Source organism: Schistocerca serialis, chromosome 8 (genome assembly GCF_023864345.2).
Source record: "Schistocerca serialis cubense isolate TAMUIC-IGC-003099 chromosome 8, iqSchSeri2.2, whole genome shotgun sequence".
Classification (NCBI taxonomy): Eukaryota; Metazoa; Arthropoda; class Insecta; order Orthoptera; family Acrididae; genus Schistocerca; species Schistocerca serialis.
In genome coordinates this window covers 508,746,423-508,765,734 of record NC_064645.1, presented here as the reverse complement: position 1 = coordinate 508,765,734, position 19,312 = coordinate 508,746,423, and the positions used below count along the sequence as shown (strand labels likewise).

The 19,312-nt window shown below is 44.1% G+C and overlaps 1 protein-coding gene across 1 annotated transcript in view; it reads left to right on the top strand.

Moving 5' to 3' along the window:
• Positions 1-19,312, top strand: part of LOC126417099 (uncharacterized) — a 221,440-nt gene that overhangs the window by 117,683 nt on the left and 84,445 nt on the right. The window contains exon 4 of the mRNA XM_050084993.1: positions 14,178-14,379. Within this exon, the coding sequence (XP_049940950.1) occupies positions 14,178-14,379 (202 nt within the window). The remainder of the gene's footprint in view (positions 1-14,177; positions 14,380-19,312) is intronic.

Sequence of the window (19,312 nt, the reverse complement as noted above, 5' to 3'; positions counted from 1 at the left end):
AAGTGCTGGTCAACGCTAAAAAACGGTGCAACTTGTGCATACGGAACGTGTGCCCTAATGTGGTATATGCGATCGTAGCGCGCTCCAGCGGCAGTAGTCGGCTGTATCTGACTCTCAAGTCAAACTGTGTGATACGTATGGTTTATTCGCCCAGGGACCTGCGAGGTACATTCCACTGACCCCTAGTCACAGGAGAGCCCGTAAAGCCTGGTATCAAGAGCACAGCACATGGTCATTGGAAAAGTGGTCCTAGGTTATGTACACGGACGTGTCCAGGTATAGTCTGAACAGTGATTCTCGCCTGGTTTTCATGTGGCGTGAACCAGGAACCAGATACACCCCTTAATGTCCTTGAAGGGACCTGTATGGATGTCGTGGTTTGATGGTGTGGGGTGGGATTATGATTGGTGCTCGTACACTCCTGCATGTCTTTGACAGAGGAACTGTAACAGGTCAGGTGTATCGGGACGTCATTTTGCACCAGCATGTCCGCCTTTTCAGGGGTGCAGTGGGTCCCACCTTTCTCCTGATGGATGATAACGCAATACCCCACCGAGCTGCCGTCCTGCAGGAGTACCTTGAAACAGAAGATATCAGGCGAATGTAGTGGCCTGCCTTTTCTCCAGACCTAAACCCCATCGAGCACGTCTGGGATGCTCTCGGTCGACGTTTCGCTGCACGTCGTCAAACCCCTAGGACACTTCAAGAGCTCCGACAGGCACTGTTGCAAGAATGGGAGGCTATACACCAGCAGCTGCTCGACCACCTGATCCAGAGTATGCCGTCCCGTTGTACGGCCTGTGTACGTTTGCATGGTGATTATATCCCATATTGATGTCGGGGTACATGCGCAGGAAACAGTGGCGTTTTGTAGCACATGTGCTTCGGGACGGTTTTCTCAATGCCGTGGACTTAAAGATCTGTGTCGTGTGTGTTCCTTATGTGCCTATGCAGTTTTGTGTAGTGGCACGTTGTGTGCCACCACATTCTACAATTATCCTAATTTATGAGCATAGATGTATAAAAACTTCACTAGTAAGTGCACTCATTACAGTTTTAACATGAATGAGTGCAGTCTCTAGAACACAGATACTGCTTCATAACAGTGTGCATTGTTATGCTAGTAAAAACAATCATCGTCTCTGAGCTGCTGATCCTAACCATGCAGTACACAATGTTTTGAAATGTATTCACATTCTTCCGTTTTCTTAAGCGCATTAACACTAACCACGAAAAACGTCCCCTCACTATAACCACCTCTTCCGTATTTCACTGTTGGCACACCCGAAGACGGCAGGTAACACTCTCCAGGCATTCCCCAAACCCAAACCCTTCCATCGGACTGCCACAAGGTATAGCATTATTCACCGTTCCAAAGCACTGGTTTCTAGTCATTCACTGCCCAGTGGCTTCACTCTTTACATCACCTTAAGAGTCGCTTGGCATTGGCTACAGTAGTAGACGGTCTCAAAGAAGTAGCTCGACCACTGTTCCCCGTTCTTTTTAAAACGCTACGCACAGCCAAGTGCTGGCTGGACTACTCGTAGCACTTTGGAACTCATGCGCGATTCCTTCCGCTGATTTCATGCGGTTTTTTACGACGACCCTCCGCAATGGTCGACAGTCCCTGTCCGTCTGTACGTACAGTCAGTTTAGTCTCGGTTTAGTTGCGGTTGTACCTTCAGGTTTCCACTTTGATATCATTTCATCAACAGTCGACTAGGGCAGCTTTGGAAGGGTTGAAATAAACCTGATGGAGGTGACATCCGCTGACCAGTCCACATTCTAGCTGAACTCTCTCGACTGATCGATTCTACTGTTTCTGTCTCTCTGTTGACGACACACAAGTGCCTTGAAGCTGACAGTCAGTCGACATTGCGGCTTATGTCAAGGTACCGCTTGCTGAGAGAAAATCGTGGATGAGGCCACACTGACGGTCTGCACGTGCCGCTTTTCTTCAGTCTCGGCAAACGCCGCACCGAACTGCTCCAGCATGGTGTGGGAGTAGCGATCCGTTAAGTGCTTGGCCTGGAGTCCGCGAGTGCTGCCGCAAGAACAGCCAATGGGCTTCTTGTGTATCGCAGCGTGATCTCAGCGCTGCACTAAGACGGTGCAAACAAATGGAACATTCCTGGTACCCGGTCAGAAGAAATATTCATTCAGGATGGCGTTAATGATCGATTAAGGCTGTTCTCATCCGAACATGGAAATGTTCCCGTTACATTACTTTCTATTTCACATTCTAGAACGACAGAAATACATTACACATCTAAGATACCTGTCCCTGTAGCCGTGGTCGCTAAACCACACTCATATGGTACCATTCGACTTCGGGCGATCAGTTCACCGTCCGTATTTCGCTGAAAGGAGAAAGAAGTGAGTGTTTAAGGGAGAGGGAGAGGGAGAGGGGGAGAGGGAGAGGGAGAGGGAGAGGGAGAGAGAGAGTGTGTCAGGTCTTCACCGTACAGACCGTAAATTTAAGTGTGAATTCCACTTGGACAGAATCCAACTACCAACTAAAAATTAACTACAGTTGGTTGTTCCTCATGCACTGACTAACGTTTTATACAGCCATCCTGCTGCCATCTCGGCGGTCTGTTGTGAAATCTCAGATGTGATATTCGCTCCATCGCTCTGACAAGAATGGGTCGTACCTACTACAGAAGCAGAAATTTCTTGCCCTTTACTTCTAGATAGGCCCTTTCGTGGCAAGGATGCAGCCGGCCGGAGTGGCCGAGCGGTTCTAGGCGCTACAGTCTGGAACCACGCGACCGCTGCGGTCGCAGGTTCGAATCCTGCCTCGGGCATGGATGTGTGTGATGTCCTTAGGTTAGTTAGGTTTAAGTAGTTCTAAGTTCTAGGGGACTGATGACCACAGAAGTTAAGTCCCATAGTGCTCAGAGCCATGTGAACCATTTGACAAGGATGCAAAATAAAAGCTGTTGCTCACATTGTGACGGATGCTGGTGCTGAGTGCGTTGCCGCAGTTTTCATCTGCACCATAATAACATTCTTTCTAACTATTTCTTCTTCAGATGTGTCGTCAGTACGCTAGCTAAGAAGTCTCCATATAACACCACAAGAACAAACGCAGTATCCTATGACTACAATATCATTAAGCGACAGCTGGACTTGGTCACCTGATAAATACGTGGGTGTATCAATTTTCAGGGACACGAAATGGAACGATCACTTATGCACAGTGGTGTGTTAAGCCGATGGCCGGCTTTGTTTCACCGATAGGATAATGGGAAGATGTAGTCAGTATATAGAGAAGGTTCCTCACAAAAAATGCGTACGACCTATCCTAGAATATTGTTTGTGGGACCCGTACCAAATAGAACTAACAGAGGATATTGAACACATACAGATAAGGATAGCACGAATGGTCACAGGCTTGTAACGGAGATGCTGGAGAAACTGAACTAGCAGACACTTTAAGATAGTATGCGTCTATCTGAGAAAGCCTACTTACAAAGTTTCAAGAACCAGTTTTAAATGACGACTAGGAATATAATATTCACGCGATTTTTTTCCGATGGCGGCCGCATCAGAGCGTTGAAATTAAATCAGTGATGTGAGTGAAAATTTCCGCTAGGACCGGGACTCGAACCCAGATGCTCCGCCTGTCTAGACCGGTTGCCTTAACCGCCTCGGCCATCGGCACACGCTTCTCGATCGAATTTCCCAACTCGTCCTACGTTAATGGGACAGGGACGCCGCATTGGCCTATGTCGAGTTGGGAAATTCGATCAGCCGAGAGGCCTGTCCGGATGGCCGAGGCTGTTACGTCAACCTTTCTAGAGAAGCAGAACATCCGCCTTCGAGTTCTGGTCCGGAATGCAGTTTTCAACTCGCACCATTGATTAATTCCTAACGCGGCCGCTGTCAGAAAAAAATGCCCGGAATGCTGACAAAGATATAGTGTGTGGTATCTGTTCTGTCGGACATGCAATATTTCTAGGACTATATACTTGCAGTCCCCGACGTATCGCTCCCTTAGACGCAGGATTCGACCAATTACAACGGATCGGATTGCGTTTGAGGTATCATTCTCCCGGCGCTCCACGTATGAATGCAACCAGAAGTTACTTTAATGAGTTGTATAATGTTAAGTACTCTCTGAAACGCATATTTTCATGTTTACACAGTAAAGTTGTACACGCAGTATGAGATACACTCGGTATCTACAGTGAACATCCGTCACTTTTTCACGGTAGGCAGCACGAACGCGACTGCGCTAGACCTACACCTGCATTCAGCCCTCTACTAGTTCCGCGTTCTATCAACCGTCTATCGCTCTCCTTGCCAGCCAACATACGCACTCTCGCGTCGGCGCTGCAGTCGGCCTGCGTGCGGCTAACCACCTTTCCGGGGGCGGCGCTCGCGGCAGCGTCGTGAATGAATTACGCCTGACATCCTGTCACGAATTAATTAGTTGACTGATTAATTAGTTAATTAATAGCGAGGCGACGAGATGCTCAGCGTTCCAGCGCGGTAATCAATGTGACAGACGCGCCAGTGTGCCGCAGCTGCGACGCAAGAGCGGCGGCGACCTCGCCGGATGCCGGGCTTTGCTGGAAACGCACCGACTGGGTCGCGTCGCCGTGCACGCTGCCGAGCTGGCTGGTGCCTTCACTGCGGAAGGCGCCCTGACACCTTAGCGAGATGTGCGCTTTACCTGAGGCGTCGTAGGCAGCCCACTATACACCTGCGCTACCGTAGCAAAAATTAAGCGTTCCTGCTCAACACTGCTTCGGCCGCCCGTTGCCTACACGCCTTTACTGTTTCATTCTCTGCACGTATATTTGGGTGACAGTTTTTCCTTTATGATGCTTTTTCCAGCAATTCTCCACCCAAAATTACTGTGGTGTTGCTCAAAGTGGAGACGGTTAAAGAAAGCAGGCATTCCATCGCGAAAAAGAAGGAAGGAGTACTTTACTCGATAAATAGTACTATTCTCAAGGCTGTCAATTCAACTAAGTACCTGGGTGTTAAAATTACGAACAACTTCAGTTGGAAAGACCACATAGATAATATTGTGGGGAAGGCGAGCCAAGGGTTGCGTTTCATTGGCAGGACACTTACAAGGGAACCTCCCCATCGCATCCCCCTCAGATTTAGTTATAAGTTGGCACAGTGGATAGGCCTTGAGAAACTGAACACAGATCAATCGAGAAAACAGGAAGTAGTTGTGTGGAACTATGAAAAAAATAAGCAAAATATACAAACTGAGTAGTCCATGCTCAAGATGGGCAACATTAAGGACAGTAGCAGCTGGGTAGCGCTGTGGTCCTGTGGTTAGCGTGAGCAGCTGTGGAACGAAGGGTCCTTGGTTCAAGTCTTCCCTCGAGCGAAAATTTTAATTTTTTATTTTCAGACAATTATCAAAGTTCAGGCACACACACACAATCAACTTCGCTCTCCAAAGTTCCAGGACATCTTCAGATTTGCTTAGACATATGCAGGATTTCATGGTGTACACACGGAAAAATTTGAAAACATTGGAAACATATGTTTTGACAGAGCACAGGGAAAACTGTGCGACTGTGAAACTGTTGCATTCATTTGTTGCAGTTTATGAGACAAACTCTTGTGATTTCATCACTTTTTTGGGAGTGATTATCACATCCACAAGAAAACCTAAGTCGGGCAAGGTAGAAGAATCTTTTTACCCATTCGCCAAGTTTACAAGTTAGGTGGGTCGACAACACATTCCTGTCATGTGTCGTATACAATATATCAGACGTGTTTTCCTGTGGAGGAATCGGTTGACCTATGACCTGGCGATCAAATGCTTTCGGTTCCCATTGGAGAGGCACGTCCTTTCGTCTACTAATCGCACGGTTTTGCGTTGCGTTCGGAAAACATAGACTCTAAACTTATTACAGTGAACAGAGACGTCAATGAACGAACGGACAGATCATAACTTTGCGAAAATAAAGAAAGTAAAATTTTCACTCGAGAGAAGACTTGAACCAAGGACCTCTCATTCCACAGCTGCTCACGCTAACCACGAGACCACGGCGCTCCTGAGCTCACACTATCCTTGATGTTGCATATCTTAGACATGAACTACTCAGTTTGCATATTTTACTTATTTTTTTCATAGTTCCACACAACTTCTTCCTGTTTTCTCGATTGATCTGTGTTCAGTTTTTCAAGGCCTATCCATTGTGCAAACTTATAACTAAATCTGAGGGGGGTGTGATGGGGAGGTTCCCTTGTTAGAAGATGCAACAAGTCCACTAAAGAGACAGCTTACACTACACTCGTTCGTCCTCTGTTAGAATATTGCTGCGCGGTGTGGGATCCTTACCAGGTGGGATTGACGGAGGACATCGAAAGGGTGCAAAAAAAGGCAGCTCGTTTTGTATTATCACGTAATAGGGGAGAGAGTGTGGCAGATATGATACGCGAGTTGAGATGGAAGTCATTAAAGCAAAGACGTTTTTCGTCGCGGCGAGATCTATTTACGAAATTTCAGTCACCAACTTTCTCTTCCGAATGAGAAAATATTTTGTTGAGCCCAACCTACATAGGTAGGAATGATCATCAAAATAAAATAAGAGAAATCAGAGCTCGAACAGAAAGGTAGAGAGATAGTATGATTGTGGTTCGATGAACCCTCTGCCAAGCACTTAAATGTGAATTGCAGAGTAATCATGTAGATGTAGATTTAGATGTACTGAGAGAAAGTGCAATACTACGAGAGAAGCACGATTTATACTAAGGACGTGACTTTTTCATTGCACTGTTACAGAACATCAGAGAACCTGAAAGTTTCTGACGGATTAAAATTGCGTGCCGGACCGAGATTTAGACTCGGGATCTTTGCCTTTCGTGGACAAGTGCTGAGTCACCTGCGCTACCTAAGCACGACCCGCGACCCGTCCTCACAGCTTTACCCTCCCCAGTAGCTTATCTCCTACCTTCCAAACTTCACAGAAGCTTTCCTGTGAAACTTACAGCACTCGCACTCCTGGAAGAAAGGAAATTGCGGAGACGTGGCTTAGCTACAGCACGGGGGATGTTTACATGTTCACTCTGCAGCAGAGTACTTGCTCGTATGGCGTAATGCGCAGCGCGCTAACTTGGGAGACAGGGTGTCGAGTCAGAACCGTATCTAATCCGAGCGGCGGTTTGACGATTATCGGCTGATACAGTGGCCAGTCTAAGAGCGGTTTTGAGGTGGTTTCTCAAGCTCGTTTAGGCAAATTCTGGACCGGTCCCCAAATTCCACCTCAGAGAATACGATATAAAAAAAGTTAAAATTCCATCACACATAGAACAAAGTTTACACGATTCACAGACAGGTGGTGCACATGACTTCCCTCTCTTAGATTACCTTGAAGATTATGCCGTCAGGAAAGGCATTCGGTAACAAAGTTAAATAATAAAATAAAATCTGCTAAATCCGAAAAAAGCGCTGTACTAGACGGAATAAACGTTAGAAAAAACAAAGAAAGTTACACAATACCAGCGGGGTGCAGTCAACAGCTACGCCACCAACACAAATGTTTTCTTTGGACAACTTTTCTTTTTGTCGAATACGGACACCTATGATCGACATAGAACAAACAATTTAAAAACATAAAAGAAAAGCTCTCATCAAACAGAAGATTCCTTTGAACACTACAGTCTTTTTACTAGGTATATTCCTATTGCAGGTGGTACGGAGCTGCCTTCCTCCGACCTGCCTTGCCAATTCAGTTATAAAAAGGACCTATAGTTTAAATCGGATTGCGAACCATGGTGCAACTCGGCATGTTTTACATTTACGAACATTACCGTAGGTATGAATGCGTGGTCTCGCGGGGATATGAATTAATAAAATCTTCTCGGGCTTTTAGCTGCGTCAGGAGGTTAAAATCCCACGAGCTTTCGACTGATCTCTCTTCGGCCATTGACAAATGGTCAATGACTGCCGTGTACCTGTGGCCGAGAAGATTTTATTAATTACCATAGGTGAAAGAAGTGATAAGTGACAGACAAAAGTCCTAGGAATGATCGTGAGTTGAAACTGAGACCCTTGGATCCGAAGTCGATCACTGTTACCACCGGGCCACCAAGCAGACAGATAATTAGGCTTTCTTATTTCCGTTGATGTTTCCTTTTTCTTTCTTCATAATATTTTCCACTCTCTCACTATGCTGTGTGCAGCTCAAAAACTTCAAATATATGAGGAGTTTACGCAATATCGGACAATCTTTGTAACAGTACTCGGAGACTGTTAGAAACAACACGTCTGAACTTCATGAGTACTTCAAGGAGTGTCACAGGGTCACTACAGTTCACGGTAAATGAGCTGTTGCAATCGTCGGAAGCTCAGTGAGATTGTTCGCGTATAATTAATTTCGTATAGAAAACTTGCAACGCCAGAAATCTGTGCTGAAATAAAGACAGGCCTCTAAGGCGTCGACACTTCGCACAGTGACTGACAGTTTACCCTCAACATAAATTTAGCGTACTGCGAGTAAAGAGCGAGGAAGGCCCGCTACTTTTCGATTATATTATCGACGATAAATCATTGGAAATAATTGCAGCCGTTAAATATTTACGAGTATTCGCGTGGAGCGACCTACATTGGGACTAGTTGCAGGAAAACCAGATACCAAGCTGAGACTGATTGTAACAATCCTATCTAAATGTAGTTTACCCACGAAAAAAGTATCTTACAAACCTCTTGCTCGACCGATGCTCGAGTATCCTCGTTAATCTGAGACCCTTCCAACGTAGAATTAAAAGAAGAGACAGAAAAGCTCCAAAGAAGAGCGGGGACGGGGAATGTCTCTCCGTGCGACGTCACGGATGTGTATCCCCGAGGTACCGACAGGAGGAGATTTTCAAGTAATACACGAAGTTACTTTCACATAAACCTGAAAGTGCTTTGCTTAGTACAAACGGACATGTCGCCTAAAGTTTCGGAGAAGCAGGGGCTTGCATTTTTTCTCCAAAGTTTTCGAAGCGACTTCGGCTGTATTATAGCAAATCCTTCATTCGCTGGGTAAGAAAGTAAAATACGATAATACTCAAAATCATGGTAGGGTGTGAAAAACGGGAAAACACAGCAAGAGGCGAAATGCACCTGAGCAATCAACTGCGGAAATTAGCCTATCGATGGGCAGTGCTGTTATATCAAAGGCACGTCAACTTTCCAGAAAATAACCAACAGTTACCAAAACAGGTTGCCGTGGCGGGTTTCCAGTAAGCTGAGATGCGCCATCGGCTCAGAGCGAGCCCAGAAGCCGACGTGGAGTCGTGTTACACGTATACGTCAATACACGTCAGCCGCGCAAGAGCAACATGACCAAAACGCTGGCGCAACAACAACGCCACAAAGGGAACAGGAAAACTCCCGCAGAGGCTCTGGTGTGCTCAAGTCAATGCACTTACAAAGCAAAGTCCAACTTTAATTGCCTCCCCTTACAACACACCGGTGGGAACCTAAAGGGGCTCTCAGAATGTGCAGCTAATTATTTTGCGAAACGCTACAGAAATAGAATAAGAAATTCTCAGAGAATTTATTCTTCTCTATAGGCCAGTGGCTCCCAACCTTTCTCAGACCATTAACCCTGAGTGCAATCAGATATTAGCTAATACCCCCCTCACATCCCTACCATCATCAACGATAGCGGCTAATTAAACTTTATAATGAAACAGTATTTTCTTTCAACGCTTTTATTTTTACAATGACGAAAGGTACATCATCATCAGTTTTTTGAGGCATTTTATTAAATCACTAACAATTGAATCCAATGAGACATTTGGTGCTATTTACTACTGACATTCATTTTTAATGAATGACGAAGAAATTCTTAGTGCATGGCGAATGCTAACCACGACTCCTCCTCAGAAAGAAGAGCTAACGGTCCACAGTGAGGCAAGACACTTGCTACGAAAAATGCTTCTTCCGCATCGCTCCTCTCCCTACTAGCGAGACTTACTTCACCCAGAGGCCGCCGCTTTGTGCGGCCCCCTCCGCCGGAGGTTCGAGTCCTCCCTGGTCATGGGTGTGAGTGTTGTACTTAGTATAAGGTAGTTTAGGTAGTGTGTACGCTTAGGAACCGATGACCTCAGCAGTTTGGTCCCTTAGGAATGCACACACATTTAAACTTCACGCATACACTGCCCCCCCGCCCCCCCCCCCTGTTCAAAATCCCTTATGTTAAAATGTCTGCGCTATACCTATACTTGTTTGTACACCATTTGATTGCTGGACCTCTGAGCTGGCAGGAATTGGAAGCTTCAGGCTGTCGATGCTTGGTGTCTGACCACTGTCAATAATAATAATAATAATAATAATAATAATAATACTGTCTAGGCCCTACAGCAAGGTATGGTCCGATTAAAATTTCTTGAAAGTTGACACTTCAAGCTGGTTTCCTATATCACAGCGCTCAACGCCAGGCCCGAAACTTTCGTTTTTGTATGTCCATCCCTGTGATTGGAGATCTGGAGGACTTACGTATGAAAATGAAACACCTACAGCCGTCCTTATGATGTCATTTATTGTATGGCTACCAGTTTCGGTGCTTCAGTGCACAATCTTGGGACCTTAGCTGATACTGAAGGGCCGGCCGGAGTGGCCGAGCGGTTCTAGGCGCTACAGTCTGGAACCGCGCGACCGCTTCGGTCGCATGTTCGAATCCTGCCTCGGGCATGGATGTGTGTGATGTCCTTAGGTTAGTTAGGTTTAAATGGTTCTAAGTTCTAGGGGACTGATGACCTCAGAAGTTAAGTTCCATAGTGCTCAGAGCCATTTGATGCTGAAGGGGTTAACACCATCAGCATTCACGATGCATCATCATAACTGGTTTATGCAGACTACCTGTATTCACGATGTACTCTCTCCAAGCATAAACTACAAACTGACTGAAGAAACATACAAAACAGAACCTTGTAGTAGGTAAAAAGTTTTCGTTAATTAGCACTAAAGCCGTCGGCACACGGGACGATGCAGCAGACGAGAGAGCCACCGTCACGAGAGACAGCGCCGTCGGCACACGGGACGCGCTGGCTAACATGATTTTGCACTCCCACCGATCTCCAGCGCCAGTTTTCGGCCTTACTTGGCACGCAAACAATAAAGTTTATTCACGAAATTGGACACGCGTAAAATTCATCCGTTAGCTCTATTAAAAAGAAAATTTCTTCCATCGTCCTTATGCTAGTCATGCTGTTCTGTCTGTAGTATACACAAACAAAAGCTTCAGTATCCGTGAACATGTAAAAAGACAAAAAGGAAAGATACAAGTCCAGCCAGTACGGACATCAGCTAATAAATGTTCACCGAACCGAGGAAACTCACTTCCGGAAGAGAAAGTACTTATATTTACATAACGTCAAATATTACAGAAATTATTTCTACAAATTTCGTACGAAAGTCCCACAAAATGCGTTTAGCAAACGCGAAGGTGAAAAAAAAGTTTAGATACAGCAGGACTCGAACCTGTTCCACAGCGTGGTGCCTCTCTTCATCACCACGATAGCTACTTCGTTAACGGCTTTTAATTTTGTGTTATATCCTTCTACAGGCTTTAATCGCCGAAAAGTTATTAATGTACATTTAGTTATAACAAATAATCTTAACAAGAACGACAAGTTTTACATGAATCTTCAATATGCCATTGCCTTAAATCGGCCCACCCTCATAACACGCGAGTTGGGACGCGATAACAATTAAATACGAAAATTATTTAACCACTAATATGACGTTTCCCATCGTGTTATTTCCACAAATAGTAACAATAACGATTCGTTCTCGAGACATTAAATGTGCTGCTGCTTAGAAACAGCATATATTGGTTCAGTAAAGAAAATGGCTCTGAGCACTATGGGACTTAACTTCTGAGGTCATCAGTCCCCTAGAACTTAGAACTACTTAAACCTAACTAACCTAAAGACATCACACACATCCATGCCCGAGGCAGGATTCGAACCTGCGACCGCAGCGGTCGCGCGTTTCCAGACTGTAGCGCCTAGAACCGCTCGGACATCACGGCCCGCACAGCATATATTCATTGGGTTTAAGGTATAACATAAAATCCACAATATACGGGCTTCTACTGAACACGACAAATACAGGGTGTATCAAAAACAATAATTTGTTTTGGCACGTCTGTATTTCTAGGAAACTAATAAACATATACAGTGAATCCTGTTTTTCGATGAACGGGAAACTCAGAAAGCTTTTTTTCATACCTTTTCATAGGTGTTCAATACGCCCCACTTGAGATGTACGGCATATATCAATGCGGTATTCAAATTGTTCCCACTCTGCAACGAGCATGTCTTGAGTTACAGCTTCCATAGCAGCTTTTATGCGATGTCTCAGTTTATTGATTGTTTCTGGTAACGGAGGCACATAAAAAGAGCCTTCTTTAAACCCCCACTAGAAATAATCACATACAGTCAAGTTCGGTGATCTTGGAGGCCAGTAATGTAAGGCTGAATCATTTGGTCCAGTGCGACCGATCCATCGTTCAGTAATCCTTTGATTTAAAAATTTCCGCACTCCCAGATGCCAATGTGGCGGTGCCCCATCCTGTTGGAAAATGAAGTCTCCAACTGTGGGAAAAGAAAGTTTCCAGCGTATCGAAATATGCGCTTCCTGTAACAGTGTTCTCGGCAAAGGAAAATGGACCATACACCTTTTCCCGTGAAGCTGCACAAACCACATTAAATTTCGGAGAGTCCCTCTCATGTTGTACAACCACGTAAAACTCGAGAGTTTGCTCTTTCCAACAGTACGTTGTTCACGGTCATATCTCAAATATCATAACAGCTTTGATTTTTTTTAAATCGGATGATTCTTTTTGACGCATCCTGTATAATATGGTGTCTTGCTATATGCAGGCCTCAGGCTTTCTGTTTGGGACGCAAGGGGCGTTCCTACTTCCCGTCGGTTATACTTTAAGTAACGCGTCACCGAAATATCACAGAACTTATTTTGTGCTTTATGTGACGAAACAGTTCCTCAACGTGGATATCAGGAAGTGACGTCACAAGACTCGTACAGTGCCACGTCGACGTTAAATAATCTGTGCCATGTGCCGACGGCTTAAGGTCCAGATGATGTTTCCACAATTAGGAGACGAAACGTGAAGCCCAGCGTAATTTCCGTAAAAAAAAAAAAAAAAAATCTCCATAGGCAGATGCTGTTCATCTCCCATTAGTAATTTAATTTTTATTTGATTACTTTGGTGTTTTTCAAAGAAAATATAAACCTACAGCTGTGAATACAGAGTTCTGTTTACAGTGGCTCACTACATGTTATTACGAATTTTTACGCGAGACTTACCAAGTAGCGAATAATAGTTTTCAGTTATTGAATCTAGATATTCAGATTGTTGGGTGTGAGGTCTGCCAGTTATGAAGAACACCGTTTTTCTCAGTACCCAAACATGTTTCGGCACCACTGTGCCATCATCAGTGGGTTTTTATTTATTCTGCGATGCGAACATTTTTGTTAAATGATTTTAAAATCATGTGCATTTTTAGTTCAAACAACAGATCGTTTCTTTTTGTAAATACCTTTACATTTGGTGTGCATGAATTTTCTGGATCACTTGTGTGTTAATTACTACAGGTAGGTTGTCATTTGCAACCAAACGATGTTGATGACTTTTTTTTCCGCTGGGAGTTAACCTATCTTATAGGATGTAAAAACTGTGATTCAGTTTTTCGCCATGTTTTCGCACCTATATTCGTTTTGCCATCCTAGAAGATAGGTTTACTCCCACAAAAAAAATCGTCAACATCGTTTGGTTGCAGATGACAAGCTACCTGTAGTAATTAACACACAAGTGATCCAGAAAATTCATGCACACCAAATGTAAAGGTATTTACAAAAAGAAACGATCTGTTGTTTGAACTAAAACTGCACATAATTTTGTAATCATTTAACAAAAATGTTCGCATTGCAGAATAAATAAAAACGAAAACCCACTGATGACGGCACAGTGGTGCCGACACATGTTTGGGTACTGAGAAAAACGGTGTTTTGCATAACTGGCGGACCTCACATCCAACAATTTTAACTGCAAACCCGGCCAATACATGGAGCTGCAAATGAAAATGATGGCTAGATATTCAGGTTTACTTCATGTCAGACGGGAGCTTGCCAGAGGACGGAAGTGGACTGACTGAGGGGTCGGCGCTGTGTTGTGTGGCAGGTGCGCTGACGCGGTCGCAGTTCCCGGTGTTCACCATCTACGCGCAGAAGCTGTGCCTGGAGGAGCGGCCGTGCGAGCGCGCGTGGTGCGCCGACCGCGTGCTGGGCCACCGCCTCGTGGGTCACGCCCGGCGCACCGAGACCGCCTCCTCGCGCCACCACTGCCTCGGCCTCTGCCTCTCCGAGACAGAGTTCGTCTGCAGGTGCGTCACAACGCCGCCTCTGCTCTAACCTAGTCTTACTGTGTTGTGATTTGGAAGAACCACACAATGCGGCTGGAGCGGCCCCGGAAGCGACTTGAGCACGTACTTCTATTGTCCGATTCGTCGTCTGTTGCCCTTGTAATGTCGTGGTCTCCTGTCCGAAGATTGGTGTCATGCAACTCTGCACGCTAATCGATGCTCTGGCAGTCTCTTCATCTATCAATAACTACTGCGAACAACACTCAGTTGAAGCTGCTTATTGTACTCGTCCCTACGTCTCCCTCTTCAGTTTTTATCCCCCACCCCAACGCTTCCTTCCATTTGACGCACCATTACGCGATCTATTAACTAATCCCTTCTTATAGACAAGCTGTGCCCTAAACTTCTTTCTTACCCAATTCATTTCATTACCTCGACCTTCGCAATCAGATCTACAGATCTACACGTCAGCATTCTTCTGAACCACCACATTTGGAGAGCTTCTATTATCTTCTTGTCTGAACTTCTTATCATTGACGTTTCACTTCTATACAAGGCTACACTCCAGATAAATACCTTCACAAAACACTTGATAACACTTGAATTTATATTTAAAAAATTCTCTTTTTCCGAAACGCTTTTCCCTATGTATTTTAATTACCTTATCAAATTTCTCCTTGGTTTCCTTTACCGCTTGCTCAATGTACAGACTCCATAACATAGGGGATAGACTATAATCCTTTCTCATTTCCTTCTTAACAACAGCTTGCCTTTCATTGTAAGAAAATGAAACACCCACAGGCGTCCTTATATCTTAATTATTGTGTAGCTACCAGTTTCGGCGCTTCAGTGCGCCATCTTCAGGCCTTAGTCGATGCTGAAAGGATTATCACGATCCACATACACGCTGCATCAGTGCCTAACATAAGTGATTTGCGCATACTATCTGTAACTATCATGTCAGCACTCCAACCATCAACTGCCACCTCAGGAGTATATATGGATCGTGATAACCCCTTCAGCATCAGCTAAGGCATGAAGATGGCGCATTGAAGCGCCGAAACTGATGCTACACAATAAATAAGATCATACCGCCCTCTGTAGGCTTTTAATTTTCTTACCCTAGTGAACGCCCGTGATCCCCAAGACCTCCAGTCAAAAGGATGGACATACAAAAACTTCCCTTTCAGTCCTTCGACTCTCGGAACTGCAGCCTGCTTTCTGTATGAGTAGTAAATAGCTTTCCACTACTTGTGTTTTATCTTTGCTATTTTCAAAATATCAAGAGAGTTCAATGCAGTCAACACTGTTAAAAGCAATATCTAAATCTACAAATACTACAAACGTAGCCACGCCCGGGTTCCCGGGTTCGATTCCCGGCGGGGTCAGGGATTTTCTCTGCCTCGTGATGACTGGGTGTTGTGTGATGTCCTTAGGTTAGTTAGGTTTAAGTAGTTCTGCGTTCTAGGGGACTGATGACCATAGATGTTAAGTCCCATAGTGCTCAGAGCCATTTGAACCATTTTTATAAACGCAGTTTTGCCTTTCTTCAACCTATCTTCTCAAATAATTCGTAGGAATATATTGCCTCGCGTGTTCCCACATTTCTCAGGAAATCAAATTGATCTTCGACGAGATCAGCTTCTACTATCTTTTTCCATTCGGCTGTATATAACTCGCGTCAGCATTTTGCAACAATGACTAGTTAAACAAAGGTTCGATAGTATTCATACCTCTGAGCCCGCGGCTGCATTCTTTGCTAAGCCACGTGCGGCTATTGCAGTCCCACTTCCCGATCGATCCAAACTTAAGTAGTCTATACCACCGCGGCAGAGAGAATCATGTGTGCTCCGCTCGTACAGTTGATACTGTCGGTCTGCTCTTCGTGCGTTGCACGAATAACTAGCGAGAATGTGCTGTGGAATAATATATATAAAAAAAAACAGGTATTGCCACAAGTGAGGACGCTTCGAAGAATATAGGCAGTGCAATGAAGATGCCAATTCAACTAAAAAAGAAAATAAAGTCTTTACTGGTCCCCTCGCAAGTAATTAGTTCTGGAAACTGGGTGTCAATTTTCCTGTTTTTTTTTTTCGCTCGATCATCACGTTTAGCTGTTCGATACCCGGTAAACTTAATTGTGTATTCCAACACTTCGAAAGTCATGTCTTGCGTAAGTCTGTTACCACATTGCTTTCTCCTATCAAACAGTACCCTTATGCACAGAATCGCCTATATCACATATTCATTAATCCCTTTTATGACGTGTTAGGGAATCATATCTATAAGCAAAACAGACAGATAACGAACCATTTCCTCAACTACCAACGCAGTTTTAGTTTTTATTTTCTATTGTTTTCCGGGTTACAGCGTTTTTAAACTACAGAAAGCAATTTTTCTCAGTGGACGTCTACATTTCATGTCTTCCTATGTTCATCCACCTTACAGAATCTTGATTCTTATTTATCATTGTTACAGGCCTAAAAATTTTATAGCTGTTCAACTAGATATTCTCTTTTCCTCTGTTCTTCATGACACACGATCAAGACAAATCGGCTGCTGGCCTAGGACCAAGAACGTTCATATACAGCAGCTACGTCAAATCTAGAAATGACTGTTTTCGTATTCTAGAAACATTCTCAATTGTGCCACTGCTTCAAGTTTACTCTTCACTCACAAAGTTCATCGTTAAGGAAACGTATAACGAGGGACTCTTCCTTCCGCCGCTGTTATCGAATTTTGCGACATTCTACCGCGCTGAATCTGCACTTTGACGTCTATTGGGCGATATATTGGAGGATTATAGACGCTGCAAAATCCTTTTTGATGATACCAGCCTCGTTCTGCAGCTGACGTCTGATTATCTCGTTTATCGGTCTCGTAATACTCCCTCTCGGCCTTTCCTATCTCCTTCTCGATATCCCCCTTGAGAGGGCAATAGGCAGAAAAATTCTATCTAGACGACAAGGGACGAATCATGTGCCATAAAATCGACCATTTTAAGAACACTCGTAATAAACAGAAAGAAATCTACTTACGGCTGTCAAGACACAACAGCTGCGTGGTACGCGACACTGTTTTACTTATCCATCCTCAAAACCGCTGTTGCCCATTTTGTGCCCCCACGTCCGATTCCCCACATAACGATCAAATTGTATACACGAAGTGCTTTCGCTTCAGTTGTGAACCACACTCGCGTATCTTACGTTTCACTCCTAAAAACTGCTGGTCAGGCGATGATAAATATGTACGTCATTTCAGTGAAAAAGTATTTCACAGATAAGAAACACGGTAATTTCTCAGCGCCTTCTCATTTCACAGGCTCTAACTGAATAAATTCCGCAACTGAAGAAGGAAAAGTTACACAACATAGTCGATGCAAAGAAACGACAAAAAGCATCTGTGCAGGGAAAGAAAGATCTCCGACAAAAGAAATCTGGCAGTTCAAAACAATGCGCACTTGGAGCAATGTTGTGGACAGTAGGGTAAAACGGGATATGTGGATCTCAATGGGTACTCACAGATCTCAGTGACTAGTGCTGCCATTGGTCTGGTAACTCTCGGAACTACTGGCAGCCGCTGTTCCGGGGAGTCATAGGTAACCGTTATTAGCGCGCGCATGTTCCTTTTCCCTCTACAACTTCTTAAATTTTTGCTTAAATTTTCTCCGATGTTGGCGCTTTTTGAATAGAGTCATTACCTGGTAAGAAATAGCTAAGTAACTTTTCCATTAAGCATGTTTTTCGGTGTATTTCGGTGTTAGTATGAAGCACATAATGTGAATGCGAACTTTCCAACGTCACGTTTTCTTCAGCTTTGCACTATGGACCAAAATCGGGTATCAATGTAGGACAAAACCATTCCAATCGCGCTTTAAGGAGAAAAAAAAAGAGAACCACGAGGCAAATCATCCCAAGGGGAAGTATCAGACGCTTAGACATCTCAAGACAACGCCCCTAAAACCAATGTGCTCCAAGACAAAGTTTCCCAATCTTCTACAACCGAAAAATTTCCGGAAACACAACATTATTTGGCGGCTGCTCCTGAGACTTCGGAAATGAAATAGATTGGACTGGTTGTAGTTACTGGAGCTTCTGGTAGTCCATCGTCAATCCGTGTCACCAAAGTTTTCCATATCTTCTCCAAACGTTGATTTTGAAGAGTGTGGAAAGCCTACCACCAACAGGAAGAAGGGCGAAACAGCAATATTGACCTCCTCTCCACACAAAAATGATTCTGAAAATGAAGAAAAAGCCAGGAAAGAGAAGGAAGAAAAGAAACTCTACACAAAACGTTTTGTGGGGAAGAGCCACACGGGCCAAGCTTTAAAGAAGGTAAAGAAGCAAAAAATGACAGTTGGAAAGATTAGACAGGCTAAAAAAAATTAAAATAAAAGTTTCTTCGACCTCATCAGGCGAAGAAGACCTAGACGAAGCACGCATATTTTGCAATAGGCTATATTCATACTCGTTATAGAAGGAGGGATGGATCCAGCGTCTATTATGTCGTCGCTGAGCTCACGAATAATGTCCGAATGCAGAAGAAGACGACAGCTACTTCGTCTGCGTTCCTGGTTTTAATAACGAATGGTTTTTTTTAAATTAGGACCAATTATTGCAAACTTTGTCTACATTAGAGCACCATTTTGAAAATTAGAAGTTCTGTGTTAAAAATCAGTTTTGGTCTTCAAAATCTGATAGGGCATCGTTTGGTTAGTATTGTTAAGGACTTCTATATGTTTTCATATATTTTTTGCAGCTGAATCTTTTTTTATTATTTTCAAGTTTTTTTCTATTCATTTCAATGGGTATCCCATTTTACACCACAGGTGGGGCAAAACCGGGTATTTTGTACCTAACGATGTTTTTTTTTATGCTGAGATAATTTATTTTAAGCTGAAACCGGACTTTATCATGTTGTTGAACATATCAGCGATCTGAATACTCTAATTTAC